This window comes from Sinocyclocheilus rhinocerous, unplaced genomic scaffold (genome assembly GCF_001515625.1).
Source record: "Sinocyclocheilus rhinocerous isolate Xijiao unplaced genomic scaffold, SAMN03320098_v1.1 scaffold519, whole genome shotgun sequence".
NCBI lineage: Eukaryota > Metazoa > Chordata > Actinopteri > Cypriniformes > Cyprinidae > Sinocyclocheilus > Sinocyclocheilus rhinocerous.
This window is the reverse complement of record NW_015665048.1, coordinates 352538-365830: the sequence shown is the minus strand read 5'-3', so window position 1 is coordinate 365830 and position 13293 is coordinate 352538. Positions and strand designations below refer to the sequence as shown.

At 30.5% G+C, this 13293-nt stretch overlaps 1 protein-coding gene across 1 annotated transcript in view; it reads right to left on the bottom strand.

Annotated features, from left to right (window-relative positions):
* Window positions 1–13293, bottom strand: part of LOC107731079 (SHC-transforming protein 3-like) — a 24085-nt gene that overhangs the window by 7251 nt on the left and 3541 nt on the right. The window contains exons 2-6 of the mRNA XM_016542062.1: window positions 8372–8442; window positions 5614–5677; window positions 2976–3095; window positions 2835–2888; window positions 1339–1390 (exon numbers count right to left, since the gene is read on the bottom strand). Of these exons, the coding sequence (XP_016397548.1) occupies window positions 1339–1390; window positions 2835–2888; window positions 2976–3095; window positions 5614–5677; window positions 8372–8442 (361 nt within the window). The remainder of the gene's footprint in view (window positions 1–1338; window positions 1391–2834; window positions 2889–2975; window positions 3096–5613; window positions 5678–8371; window positions 8443–13293) is intronic.

Sequence of the window (13293 nt, the reverse complement as noted above, 5' to 3'; positions counted from 1 at the left end):
CATCACAATTAAAAGAACCAAAGACTTAAACTACTTCAGTCTGTGTGCATTGAATTTATTTAATACACGAGTTTCACAATTTGAGTTGAATTACTGAAATAAATGAACTTTTCCACGACATTCTAATTTATTGAGATGCACCTGTATTATAATATTTACTTATTTGTGGTTATAGCTTTTAAGAGTATGATGATTTATAACACAATGAACACGTTGCATCCACTTTTACAATGGATTATATTTCTCATAGTTATAATGTATTATAAGTCTCATATCTTGCCATTTTTCTTATGCTACTTTACTTAAAGCGGTCAAAGACCACTTATAAGTAGTAGTAATAATAATAATAATAATAATATTTTTTTCTCTCAAACAGCCATAAGATCAGATATCAGATCAGATGAATGTGTAATATGACACATTTGCTTTGAACTGTTTTTATTGTAATATCAGTTTGATTATTTTGATGGTACCCTTTAAACAGCTGTTGATAAGTGACTCTGCAACTACATATCAACTAGCGGTCATTAGAGTATTAGTATGTCTGCTACTGTAAATATTTGCTAACACTTTATTTTGATGGTCAACCAACAGATAAACTGACTATAAGTGTCTTTGCAAGTACGTCAACTTATTCTACCATACTATTCTACCATTCTTGAGCATACTAATACTCTAATGAGAGTTAGTTGGCATGTAGTTGCAAAGTTGCTTATAGTCGATTGATTAAGGGGACCATCAAAATAAAATGTAACCATATAAAACATTGCATTTTTTTCAGTTGGAGTATAAAGCTCACATCAGTTAATTAACATTAGCTCCACAGGAAACACTCAACATCTAACACAGTATCTTACACAAGCTGTAGTAAGATACTGTGCAGATCTTAAATAAACAATGTCAGGATATATAGTCCATTATAAATGTAAAAATAGATTTTATATGGTGTTCATTGTGTGTTATAAATAATCATAAACTTATAACCACAAATACGTAAGTATTATGATGTATTATAACTGTTGTTATGATTATTCATGAGTTGATATAACATATTATAAGTTTTTTTATAATGCATTATGCATTCATTATAATGCCTTAAGAATACCCTTATAATGTATTATACATACGGGCTTCATAGAAAGTGTTACCACAAACTCATCTACATCTTGGATGACCTGAGGGTGAGGAAATATTAGCAAATGTTCATTTTTGGGTGAACTATTCCTTTAAGAAGTCAACCTAAGAAAGGATTACTTATAGTTGGAAAGTATTTTAACATCCAAAAAATGACATGCAAATCATCAGAGCATGCAGCAGAGAAAAAGACGGGAGTAATACCTCTCCGGTTAACAGGATCTTTCGCCACATAAGCGACGTAATCAGTCGTGTCCTGTTGACAGAAGACACAGAGAATGATTCAAAGCTAAACTGAGCTAATTCCACTTCTACATGCTTTTATGAGCATGTTTTTTTAAAGCTGTCACATAATGGCAAACAGGAAATTTCTTGCACTTTTGAAATGAGTTTGATGTATTACGCACGTTGAAATTCACAACTCATCCTCTAATTATTGAAACTGGACTACAAAAATGACTCATTTGTCAACGGTCATGATGACATCACATCTATGAGCTCATTAACATATAACCATCCATACTTTAATATTGAAAGACCAGAACATGTCATGATTATGACATTTACACGAAAAACTGACTCATTCATGAAATCACAATCAAAACAATAATGACTAATATATGAAATTGTCATTATGACATCACCTCTAAGAGCTCATTAACATATGACCGCCTACATTTACACATTAAAAACTGCAAATACAACTTATTCATGAAACTGACATATTTTTACACCACAACCATGAGCTCATTAACAGATGACCACCCACATTTACATATTAAAAATTGCAAAACTGACCCATTTTCCCCCACTTTCCATAGTTTTACTTCAGTGATAGGTTAGAATTTTGTGAATTTTATGAATGAAAGATCAAAAGGATAAACATTGCAGATTTATTTTCAAAGCGGCCTCTGCTCATATTTACCAAGGGTGCCAATATTAGTGGAGGGCACTGTACATTAACATACTAAAAACTGCAAAACTGACTCATTCATGAAATTGTCATGATTATGAAATTGCATCTATGAGCTCTTTATCATATGACCACCCAAATTTACACATTACAAACAACAAAAATTACTAATTTTTGAAACTGAGATGATAATGACGTCACATCTTATTAACATATGACCGCCCACATTCACACATTAAAAACTGAAAAACTGACCTTTTTCGGGTTAATATGTAAAATTACGTATAATTGTTTGGAATAGTGTATGAGGACTGAAATAAATCTACTGAACTGAACTGAATTACTAATTTGTGAAACTGTCATGATTGTGGCATCACACCTATGAGCTCATTAGCATATGACCAACCATATTTACATATCAACATCTATTTAATATTCAGCAACCTGATAAAAAACAAGTATGCAGAAACTAGCCAATAATGAAGTAATTAATGAACACAAGTCTTAAAGGTAGCTTATTTAGTGAAAATAATGGTGGTAATAAATAATCGCTAAAAGCTAACTTGCACAGCTTTTGGTGTAAAAAACATTACAAATAAGATAAAATACCACTAGAACATATTTATTATGGCCCCGTCCTTTATTAACAGAAACACTAAAGTTGTTCTACTGGATATGGTCTTAAACAGCTTCATTTTTCGGAGCGCTCTAAGATTTGCCATGAAGTGTGGTGAGACTGAACGTCAGCTGAAGAACGAATCACGGGTGTGATGTTGTAAAGTCTTACCGGATCTCCACCGGAGGCAAAGGATATGGACTGCATGTGATGATTGGCTATTATCTGTGGAAACAGGAAGGAGCATCATTCATCTGCAATAGAACACTGCATCCTGAGAATGAGAGAGGAGAGAAGTGTGTGTTTCTGGACCTGTTTGGAGTCCGGTGTCATCAGGTTTAAACTGCTGGTGGAGATGTTGAGGTTGATACTCATACCAGCAAACTGCAGGTTACTCTTGCCCAGAATACTGGAGAGGAGTTTCGAGGGAGGCTGAAAGAGAGCAACACAGGCTCAGGTTTTCATCTTCAGGCTTTCTTAATTGCTTCTTAACTTCTTACATGTGATAAAGTTTGCAAAATTTGATGATTGCTTATTTCTTAGACTGCTTGATAATTATTTGTTCTGCATCGACATCGTAGCTTCATCCACACAAAATCATGTTCCACAAATTAAGATTAAATAAATATGTTCTAAATGACTTTTTTTTTTTTTTTTTCACTCATTCTTATTATATTATTGCTGTACTGTTATTTTAATTTATTTTAATATATTTTTTTGTTCTGCATCGAATTGTAGCTTCATCCACAGCGAAATCTCATTGATCCAAAATCATGTTCCGCAAATAAAGATGAAATATGTTCTAAATAATTTTGCAATTTTATTTTCTCTTATTTTTAATATTTTATTTAATATTTTGTTAATTCTTATTATAATGATGTTTAATTTGTACTTTTATCATTTTATTTACAATTTATTTTACAAATTTTTGTCCTGCATTGAATAGAAGCTAATGTGAACAGTGAAATCTTACTGGTCCAAAATCATATTCCACAAATAAAGATTAAATATTTCCTGAATATATATATATTTTTTAATTTTATTTTATATTTGATTAATTCTATTATATTGATATTTCATTTGTTGCATTGTTACTTAATCTATTTGACAATTTTTTTTTCTGCATTGAATAGTAGCTTCGTCCACAGAGAAATCTTACTGCTCCAAAATCATGTTCCACAAATATAGATTAAATATGTTCTAAATTATTTTATTTTCATTATACTGAGACTTCATTTGTAGTAGTATTATTTTACTTTATTTTACTAATTTATTTAGCTGTAAACGCTTTGTCAATTAGAATGCAGTGCTTTGCCAAACACACTAAAATGAAACTGAAATTCAATTCACTCCAGTCAGTCTTCATTCATATAACAAAATGGAAGAACATTCATAAAATAAAAATCACGCATGCAATGCATCATTCTGTGTTTGTTTGCTAAATCGATCCAATGTTGCGTCATTAAATCGGGACATACGGCATGGCACGGCACGCTTTAAAGCTTTCCTAAAATCCGCACGCACACGTCCCTTTCCACGGCTGCAAACGTGCATCACACACACACACACACACAGCAGGAGGCAGGAGGGCTGATTACTGCTGCTCAGTACAGAATGAGTCACCGTGCTAACAGTATGCCCACACACACACACACACACACTGCAGCACGCCATTTCTCTTTCTCCAGCCTTTATTTGATCTCTAACCGTCTTTATCTCACTCCAAACCTTCTAATGCTCCTCTTTTAGTCTTTTCCTTATTTATTCCTCCTTTTCCGTCTTATATTTCTCCATCTGCATCAATAACCTCCCCCTCTGACCACTTCCTGTTGTCATGTGCAATAATCTATAGCTCTCTCTATCTCTGCTCGTCTCTGGTGTTTTTTAATTAAATTCAATGTAACTCAATTTGCTTCATTCACATTGTTGTCTTAGAAAACGGTCAGGTTTCATGGAAAACAATAATTGCTCAGGTTAAGGCAAATCTGCAGACTTTTTTCACATTTTCTGTGCTGATTTGTTAGGGTAAATATGCAGAAGTATGTGGATTGGATATAAGAATGGTAAAAGAGATCAGAGTACTACACTCTTACTGGTAGCTGAAAGCAATGTTATTTTAGTATCACTGATATGCCATTATAGTTTTTATTAATATTTAAAATTTGTTTTTATTTTTATATTTTGAGGTATTTTCAAAATTTTTGTTAAAGTTTGAGTAATTTTGCTGTTTTATTCATTTTATTTTATTTGTATACATTTTTTTGTATGTAGTTTTTATTAATTTTATTTTCAGTTTTAGGTTTAGTTATTTTAGTACTTAGAGTCAAACTAAACAAAAATGAGAAATGTTGGCTTGGCAACTAGCTGAAATAAAATAAGTAAATAATTTAATTTTAAATCACTTAAGGAATTTTATATTAAGATTAAATATATTCTGAATAATTTCATTTTATATTTTATTTCATATTGTATTAAGTCTTATTATATTTATATTTAATTTGTAGCACTGTTATTTTAATTTATTTCACTCATTTTTGTCCTGAACTGAATAGCTTTGTCCACACTGAAATCTCACCGGTCCAAAATCATGTTCCTCAAATAAAGATTAAGTATGTTCTTCTGAATAATTATTTTATTCTGCAACTACAAGTATATAATTTTATATTAAATCACTTTATGTTTATTTTATTTCAAGGCACAAAAATGTTAAGAACCGTGGCTGAAAGCATTTTCAAATGAGCCAAAATGCTTAATAACAAAGGCACACAATCACCTCATAAAATCATACTTGTGCAGTTTTTGGTTTCCAAGTTCGAAGTCCAACTTCACAAGGCTTTATATTGTACTTTTAAGACTTTTTCAAAGCTAAATGCATTGCAATATAACAAGTTTATGTTCAAATGCATTTATTATTTGCTTTAAGATATTTGCACACATTCTCTGACTGTACCTTTCTCTTGCGCAGAGCTCCTTTGGCACCAGGGACGGCTTCACACACCAGACTGATCGCCTCCCTGCCGAGAGAAATGACAAAAATATGAAGACGTGAGTAATTCTGAAGTACAGAAGCCAGCGAACTGTCAAGATGCTGTGTGAAAACAGTGGCACTGCAGCGGCATTCTGGCAACAAAGCAAAACTCTTCAGTCTGGGATCCATTTGATCACTTTCAGTGAATCTGGCCCAAAGATCGTCACATATGAATCTAGAATTTTTTATTGTTCATGACGATATCCAGAGAACAGGGTTGCCGAAGGTTGATATTAATAAATATAAACAATAACATAAATATACTAATACTATACACAAAATATAAAATATTATATAAATAGAATTAAGAAAAATGAGTGCAGATCATTATATTTTTCATATACATATATATGGTGGCCAAAATGATTAGAACACTAGTTAGTTTTAAGTCAGTTATTTCTATCTTTTGCTGTAGTGTGTCAGTAGGAAATATATACATACATATAGTGGAAAGAAAACTGTTATTTTGCACTGTGACTTCCTTTTCATAGCAATAAGGCACATCTTCCCCATTTTCTTTTCATGCTTTTAGACAATTCTCATCTCATTAATGCTGATTTTCATTAGACGCTCATTACTGTAGTACATTTAAGTAAGCATAATTAAGTACGCATAAATGCAATGCTACCAATTCTACCATACTGTATAAATACTTTTTTTTTTTACATTATAGCAATAATTGGGAATTTTAAAAATAACAGTAATGAAAAAATTTAATTAAAATAACTTTACAATGCAATAAATATGAATGCTCCTAAAAGCTGGATAAAATATAATTCCTTATTTTTTTCTGGACATGTTCTTGTCACATCGATTTTGATCGACTTTTAATGTTTTACACAATAAATAAAAACTATGTCTGAGGTGTAATATAGATAAACCTGTTGATCGTTCAACGTTCAAGCTCAGTTTCTGGACCCGTCTTTGTGTCCAGAGAGTGCTCGGGAACGGCTGGTGTGTTCCTGTGAAACACTACAGCAGGAAGTCAGGCAGAAAAGAGGATATGACATGTCATCTCCAGCGCTGCTAATGCTAGCGGCCCACACAGCCCAGCGTTCAATAAACAAGCGGCGTCCGCTGGGATCCGATCTGATGTTACGCAATGACTCATCAGCACACATTCACATCTCACACGCTCATTTTAGCAACAATAAATGAGTGTTTGGCTGCGGATTCAAATCAAGCAAAAGCATAAAAATGCCATGAAAGAGCTGATAGCAGTCCTGTAACGCCACACGGGGCCATTAACTGTGATGTAACCGTAAAGCAACTAAAAAGCAGCGTACAAAAGCCATTAACTGTGATTTAGCAGCAAAACAACAGACAAACATAAATATTTATAAATATATAAACATAAGAGAAACATATAATAGAGAAAACAACATCTGAATCACACTCTCCCCTATGTCTTCTGTGTCATATGTACAATTGGAAAGTCCGAATCATTTTAGTGAATTGGTTTATTTAGTTCACAAAAATAAGTAACCGAATCAAGTCCTTAGGCTGTGTTTTAAAATAGTGCTGTCAAACGATTTATCGCGATTAATCGCATCCAAAATAAACGTTTTTGTTATTATACATAATATATGTGTGTGTATTGTGTATATTTATTATTGATACATAAATACATACACATACAGCATATATTTTGAAAATATTTACATGTATATATTTATATTCATATCATTTATATCATATATAAATTTGTTTAATATATAAACGTTACATTTTTCTACAATATATACATGCATGTGTGTGTATTTATATATACATAATAAATATACAGTATACACACATATATTATGTAAACAAAAACTTTTATTTTGGATGCGATTGTTTGACAGCACTATTTTAAAGTCACAAAAAAACAAACAAATAAATAAAATAAATAAATAAAAATGAATTAATACAAATTAAACGTAAATGAATATAAATACAATTATCTGTGCCCTTTTTTATTTTCTATAAATAATTTTATTTAAAAAACAAACAAATAAACAAACAAAGTGATCTGTACCCTTTTTGTAAATATTTTTCGTTTTAATTAATTTTATTTCATAATAAATTTATAAATTGTTAAATAAAATAAAAACCTAGGAAAATTAGGGCAGATAATTAAATGTTTTTCTTTTGTGATTATTAATAATATTAATCTATATTTGCACTCAGAGTTGGTAAAACAGTAATTTTATCTCAATTTGATAGTTTTTTCTATATAAAATAGATTTAGCAACAAACTAAATACACTACACTACTATTTCTTTTCATTTATTTAAAATGTATTAATAATATGTATAATAATATACTTAAAATAATAAATAATTTTAAATTTAGATAAATATAATTTAAAAAAATATACCTAAAATAATAAATAACTTTAAATTTAGATAAGATATTATCATTTATTTCACTAACTGTGGAAACTTTTTGTATTAGATGGAAAGCATAACTGAATCCCAATTCACATAAAACTAAACAGTAATTGGTAATTCATTAATAGTAATTTGCAATTCGCAATACACTAAAATATTACCAAATTAACCATTATGATGGGAAGTGTGCATCTGTGCATGCTATTTCAGCTAATATTACCCACAATTCCTTGCACAAAATAAAATTAAAACGTTTGTGACTGTGTTATATTTTTTAATTTGTAGAAAGACAGAGAGAGTTGTATTACCGTGTGATTTGTGATCGTGTGGTGAAGTCCAGGGATCTCATGGACCGGAGAACTTCAATGCAGCCCAAATACTGAAAAAGAAGTGCAGAAATGTGATTAGAACAGCTCATAATCATCTTTTCTTCAAAACTAGATATTGTTATTGCTCACTGTGTGATAAAAAACCACAGTAATTTTCAATCCAACTTCAACTGATTACTTTAAAGTCAACATGATATAAAAATTAAGCCTAATTTCTTTAGACATGTCTGTAGTCTTGTATTTTTCCAGGTGAAATATTGTGCTGTGTGAGTGTGTGATGTGTTGAACAGCACTGACTGCAACATACACTACATTCATTCATCCATAAACAGGAACATTGTGTCCATTTTGGCCTCGTGTCTGTGCTAACATTGCACATCAGCAGGTGGTTTTGGTCCTTTAAGCAGCTTGACATGCTGTGGTTATAATGAACAGTCATTGTACAAACAATAATAATAAACACAGGTTGTGAACCACATGAGGGTGATTAATGAAAGTGTCTTTATTTTTTGGGTGAACTATTTCGTTAATATTTTAATCTGCTTGTCTACAGTCCCACACTGTTAAACACACACACACACACACACACACCACCTCTGACTAATGTCACACATCCACATACAAAACACACACACTGACATGCCGGTTAAACTCACATATATGCAGACACACAATTAAACATTAAACAATAAAACAAAGTAATTCTAAATCATAGTGTAATTTCAGGTGTGATTTGGTCTAAACCACAGTATTATCGTGTCTGATCTGATCAAATGTTTTCACATAAACTCACTTTTTTTGGTAAGAGTGGATGGATGTTGTTATTTGTTTTATTTCAGCGTAAAATTAGTCTATCATTTATGCTAAAATAAAAATGATTAACTACAAAAAAAAAAAAAAAAAACGGACACTGAAAAAATTCAGTTTTAAGGATTAATCTTGTGTTCTTTAATCTTTAAAAAAGCTCATAACACTTACCCTACATGAACTATTTAAGAAAGTATTAATTAAAATCATTAAAAATATGATTAATAAAAATTATTAATTACAAAAGCAAAAAAAAAAAAAAACATATTCATCTCATATTATTGAATCTATAAAAGGCTCAAAATCCTAACCCTTCATGAGCTAAAGTATTAATTACAATAAATAAAATAAAAATATTAAACTAAAAAAGCCACAAAAAAAGGACACTGAAAAAATTACATGCTTCAGCTTTAAGGATTATTCTCATATTTAATCTATAAAAGGCTCAAACCCTAACCCTAAATGAACCAAATAAGAAAGTATTCAATTAAATAAATTAAATAAAAATAAAATATGATTAACTACAAATGCAAAAAAATTATGTTTCATCTCATATTCTTTTATTCTTTAATCTATCCACCTTATTCTTCCCTGTAAATTCTATGGGTCTAGCTTCCGGTCTCATTCACTTCCAGTTATTTTTATCTGTACAAAACATATCGTTTTGCTGCTTGATATTGAAAGTTGGTGTGTCTTACCATATTATTTTAATGTATTATCTTAATTATGAACACACTGGTTTGTAATGCAAACAGTAATTTTGTGTAATAACGCAAAACGTTGAAGAATAAGGTGGATAAAAAGCTCAAAATCCTAACCCTACATGAACTATATATAAGAAAGTATTAAGTATTAAAGTAATAATAAATAAAATAAAATAAAATAAAATAAAAGAAAAAGAATAACAACAAAAGAAAAAAAGTGAGAGAGAAGACATTGAAGAAATGTATGCTCCATCTTAAAGGATTAGTCTCATATTTTTCAATCTTAAACTCAAAACCCTAATCCTAAACGAAATATATATGAATTTCTTGAATAAAATATAATAAATAAATAAATTACACTAAAAAAATACATGCTCCAACTTACAGGATTCATCTCATATTTTTTTTAATCTTAAATTCAAAATCCTTCAAATAAAATCAATAAAAATACAAATCAATAAAATCCAAAAATCATTATAGAAAAACAGCCAGCAAACTAGGGCTGCATGATATATAATTTCAGAATCAATATCGCGATGTGCGCATAGTCACATGTGCGATGTTTAGTACATTGATCGTTATATTTATATTGATCGTTTTCTTTGCTCACACACAGACACCGTGTCTACACTGCACTCGCAGCGACCGATGCAAATCATTTGAACTTTGTGTCTGTACGTCATAAATAGAATTTACTCTGGTGTACAACTCAAAGCGCAGAAAGGAAACGAGGCCGGAAGCGGACGATGAGTCACTGCAATGTTTTGGCTGAAAACAATGACGGAGGCTTTGAGCTTATTGACTGATTGTATTAGACAAAATAAAGTTTGTTTCTGTGTGTAAGCATAATGTAAAAATAATAATAATAATAATAATATAAATAATGACATAAATATAGGTTTTCAGCAACATTTGTTTTTCATGTTGTTTGTCACCGCAAAGAAGTGTCTACAACATAGTAAAACGTCAAATCAAAAATGACAGAAAAGTGATTCAATATATATTTTAATATTAAATATATATTTATATATTTTAACATTAAATGTATATTGCAATATTTTTTAACACCTATAGGTTTTCAGCAACATACAGTAAAATTTCAAGTTAATCACAGTAAACACAGTAACACAGTAAAATGGCCAGAAAAGTAAATAACTTTAAATAAATGACAGAAAAGTAAATAATTATAATTAAAATAACATTAAATATACATTTTGGGACATTTTTTTTTTGTCACTGCAAGGAAGTAGCTACTAAATATAGTCCCTAGTAAAAAAATGCCATAATTAATTTAAAATACATTTATTTCATAGTAAGTATACTTCAAAACAATTTACATATTTATTGACATATCACTTAAGACTTACTGATATAAAATTATAATTAAACTTTATTTGGAATATTTCTTTATTGCACAATGCACATTTCTTAATATTACACTTAAAATGTGCTTTAATATCACTATTAATAAGGATTGTATGATCTCTGTATAATATCAGTGTTTAATGCAAAATATTTAAAGTGTACATGAAATATACTTGCAATAGTTACACTTTATCAATATCAAATATACTTAAGTATATTTCAGCACTACTTAAATGCATTAAGCACAAAATTAGTTGTTCCAATTTAGCAGACTTTAAGTTTACCAGTTTGGTATAATAAAAGTGCAACTGCAGGGTATTTAAACATGAAAATGTATTTGTAGTATACTTAGCAAAATATGTATGTATTTCAAATTAATTTTAGTATTTTTTTTACTAGGGGTATAATGACCATAAAATATTTTACAAATTTTTTTTTTATCACACCTATAGGTTTTTAGGAGATGACAATAAAATGCCAAGATAATTATAGACAGTAAAATCAATTTATATAAATGACAGAAAATTAAATCAATTAATATATATTGTAACATTAAAAATATATTTTGCAATATTATTATTATTTTTTTTTACTTTTTTCATGTTTTTTAACTGCAATGTCAATACAAAATGTCATGATAATCAACAAAGACAGTAAAATGACAAAAAACGTAAATAATTTTAAATGAATGACAGAAATGTAAATAATTTACCCATAAAATTAAGGCCCAAAAAACTCTACAAAAGTATGAAAATGCAAAGGCTTTGCAAGTTCATTTTCTCATGTCGCTGTGAATTAAAAGAACCAAAGACTTAAACTACTTCAGTCTGTGTGCATTGAATTTATTTAATACACGAGTTTCACAATTTGAGTTGAATTACTGAAATAAATGAACTTTTGCACGACATTCTAATTTATTGAGATGCACCTGTATATAAGTGCATGTTGCATTCTCAGCAATGCCAACAGGGGGCTTTTGCATGAACTGTCTTCTTCTACAATCAGTTTCTACGCTCAGATACTGTCATGGAGTTAAGAAATGTTGAGGAGCAAAGTTAAAGTTAGTTAAATAGCTGACATAATGCTATACACAAAATAACAGCAATTTACTTTACATTCAAATGTACGACAAACAGAACGACAACGGATCTTAATAAATGTGTCAACAACTACACAGAACAGCACAAAACACGCATAAATGAATTGGCTCACTATACTGTCAAAAATATGGAATGTGTGCTATATATTCACAATACAGCATGACCTAAGTGCATTATTGCTTTTAATAAAAAATAGTATATATTAAGCTTACAAATTTTCACTTAAACCTAATCAAGCAAGGGCTGGACCTAATGTCTGTAGTCTGTCTGAACGCTGGTCGCGTGTGTTTGAAAAGCAGTCAATGTCAGCAGCTGTCCTTTTAGTGAAATGGAGCATAGTGTGTGTGTGTGTTCATGCACAGGGTCACTCAATAAGTGAACTGTAAAGAATAACACACATTCAGCCCTGCAAAGGGACGCCAGAGGGGTTTAGTACGGGCGCCGCTAACCTTTGCCAACTAACTCTTACCAAAACACATCAAACTCAAACAATGAGCTAGAAATACTGTCCTTTTCTTTCTCTGTCACTCTCTGTACGTTAAATGCTTAGAAAGACCTTCGTCACAGATAATAAAAGACATCAATTTAGTTCCCATCAATTGCACGCCGGTTTGAATGATCTAATTCAGTCGTGTTGACGCTTCGTGTTTTGCCTCTACAGCAACTGTCTATTCAGAAGGAAAAAAGCTAGAAGGGAATAATGTATGATTCATGCTGCACGAATCCGAGTCACCTTTAGCTCAATGGGGCCGTGAACATGCTTATATGATCGTAAACACATTAGACGATACGCTTAAAATACATGATACCGCAAGATCTGAGGTCAATACGCATTGTCTGTTATACAAATATGTTCGTACAACGGAACTAAAATGCACTTATTAAAGGGGTCATATGATGCGATTTCAAGTTTTCCTTCGTCTTT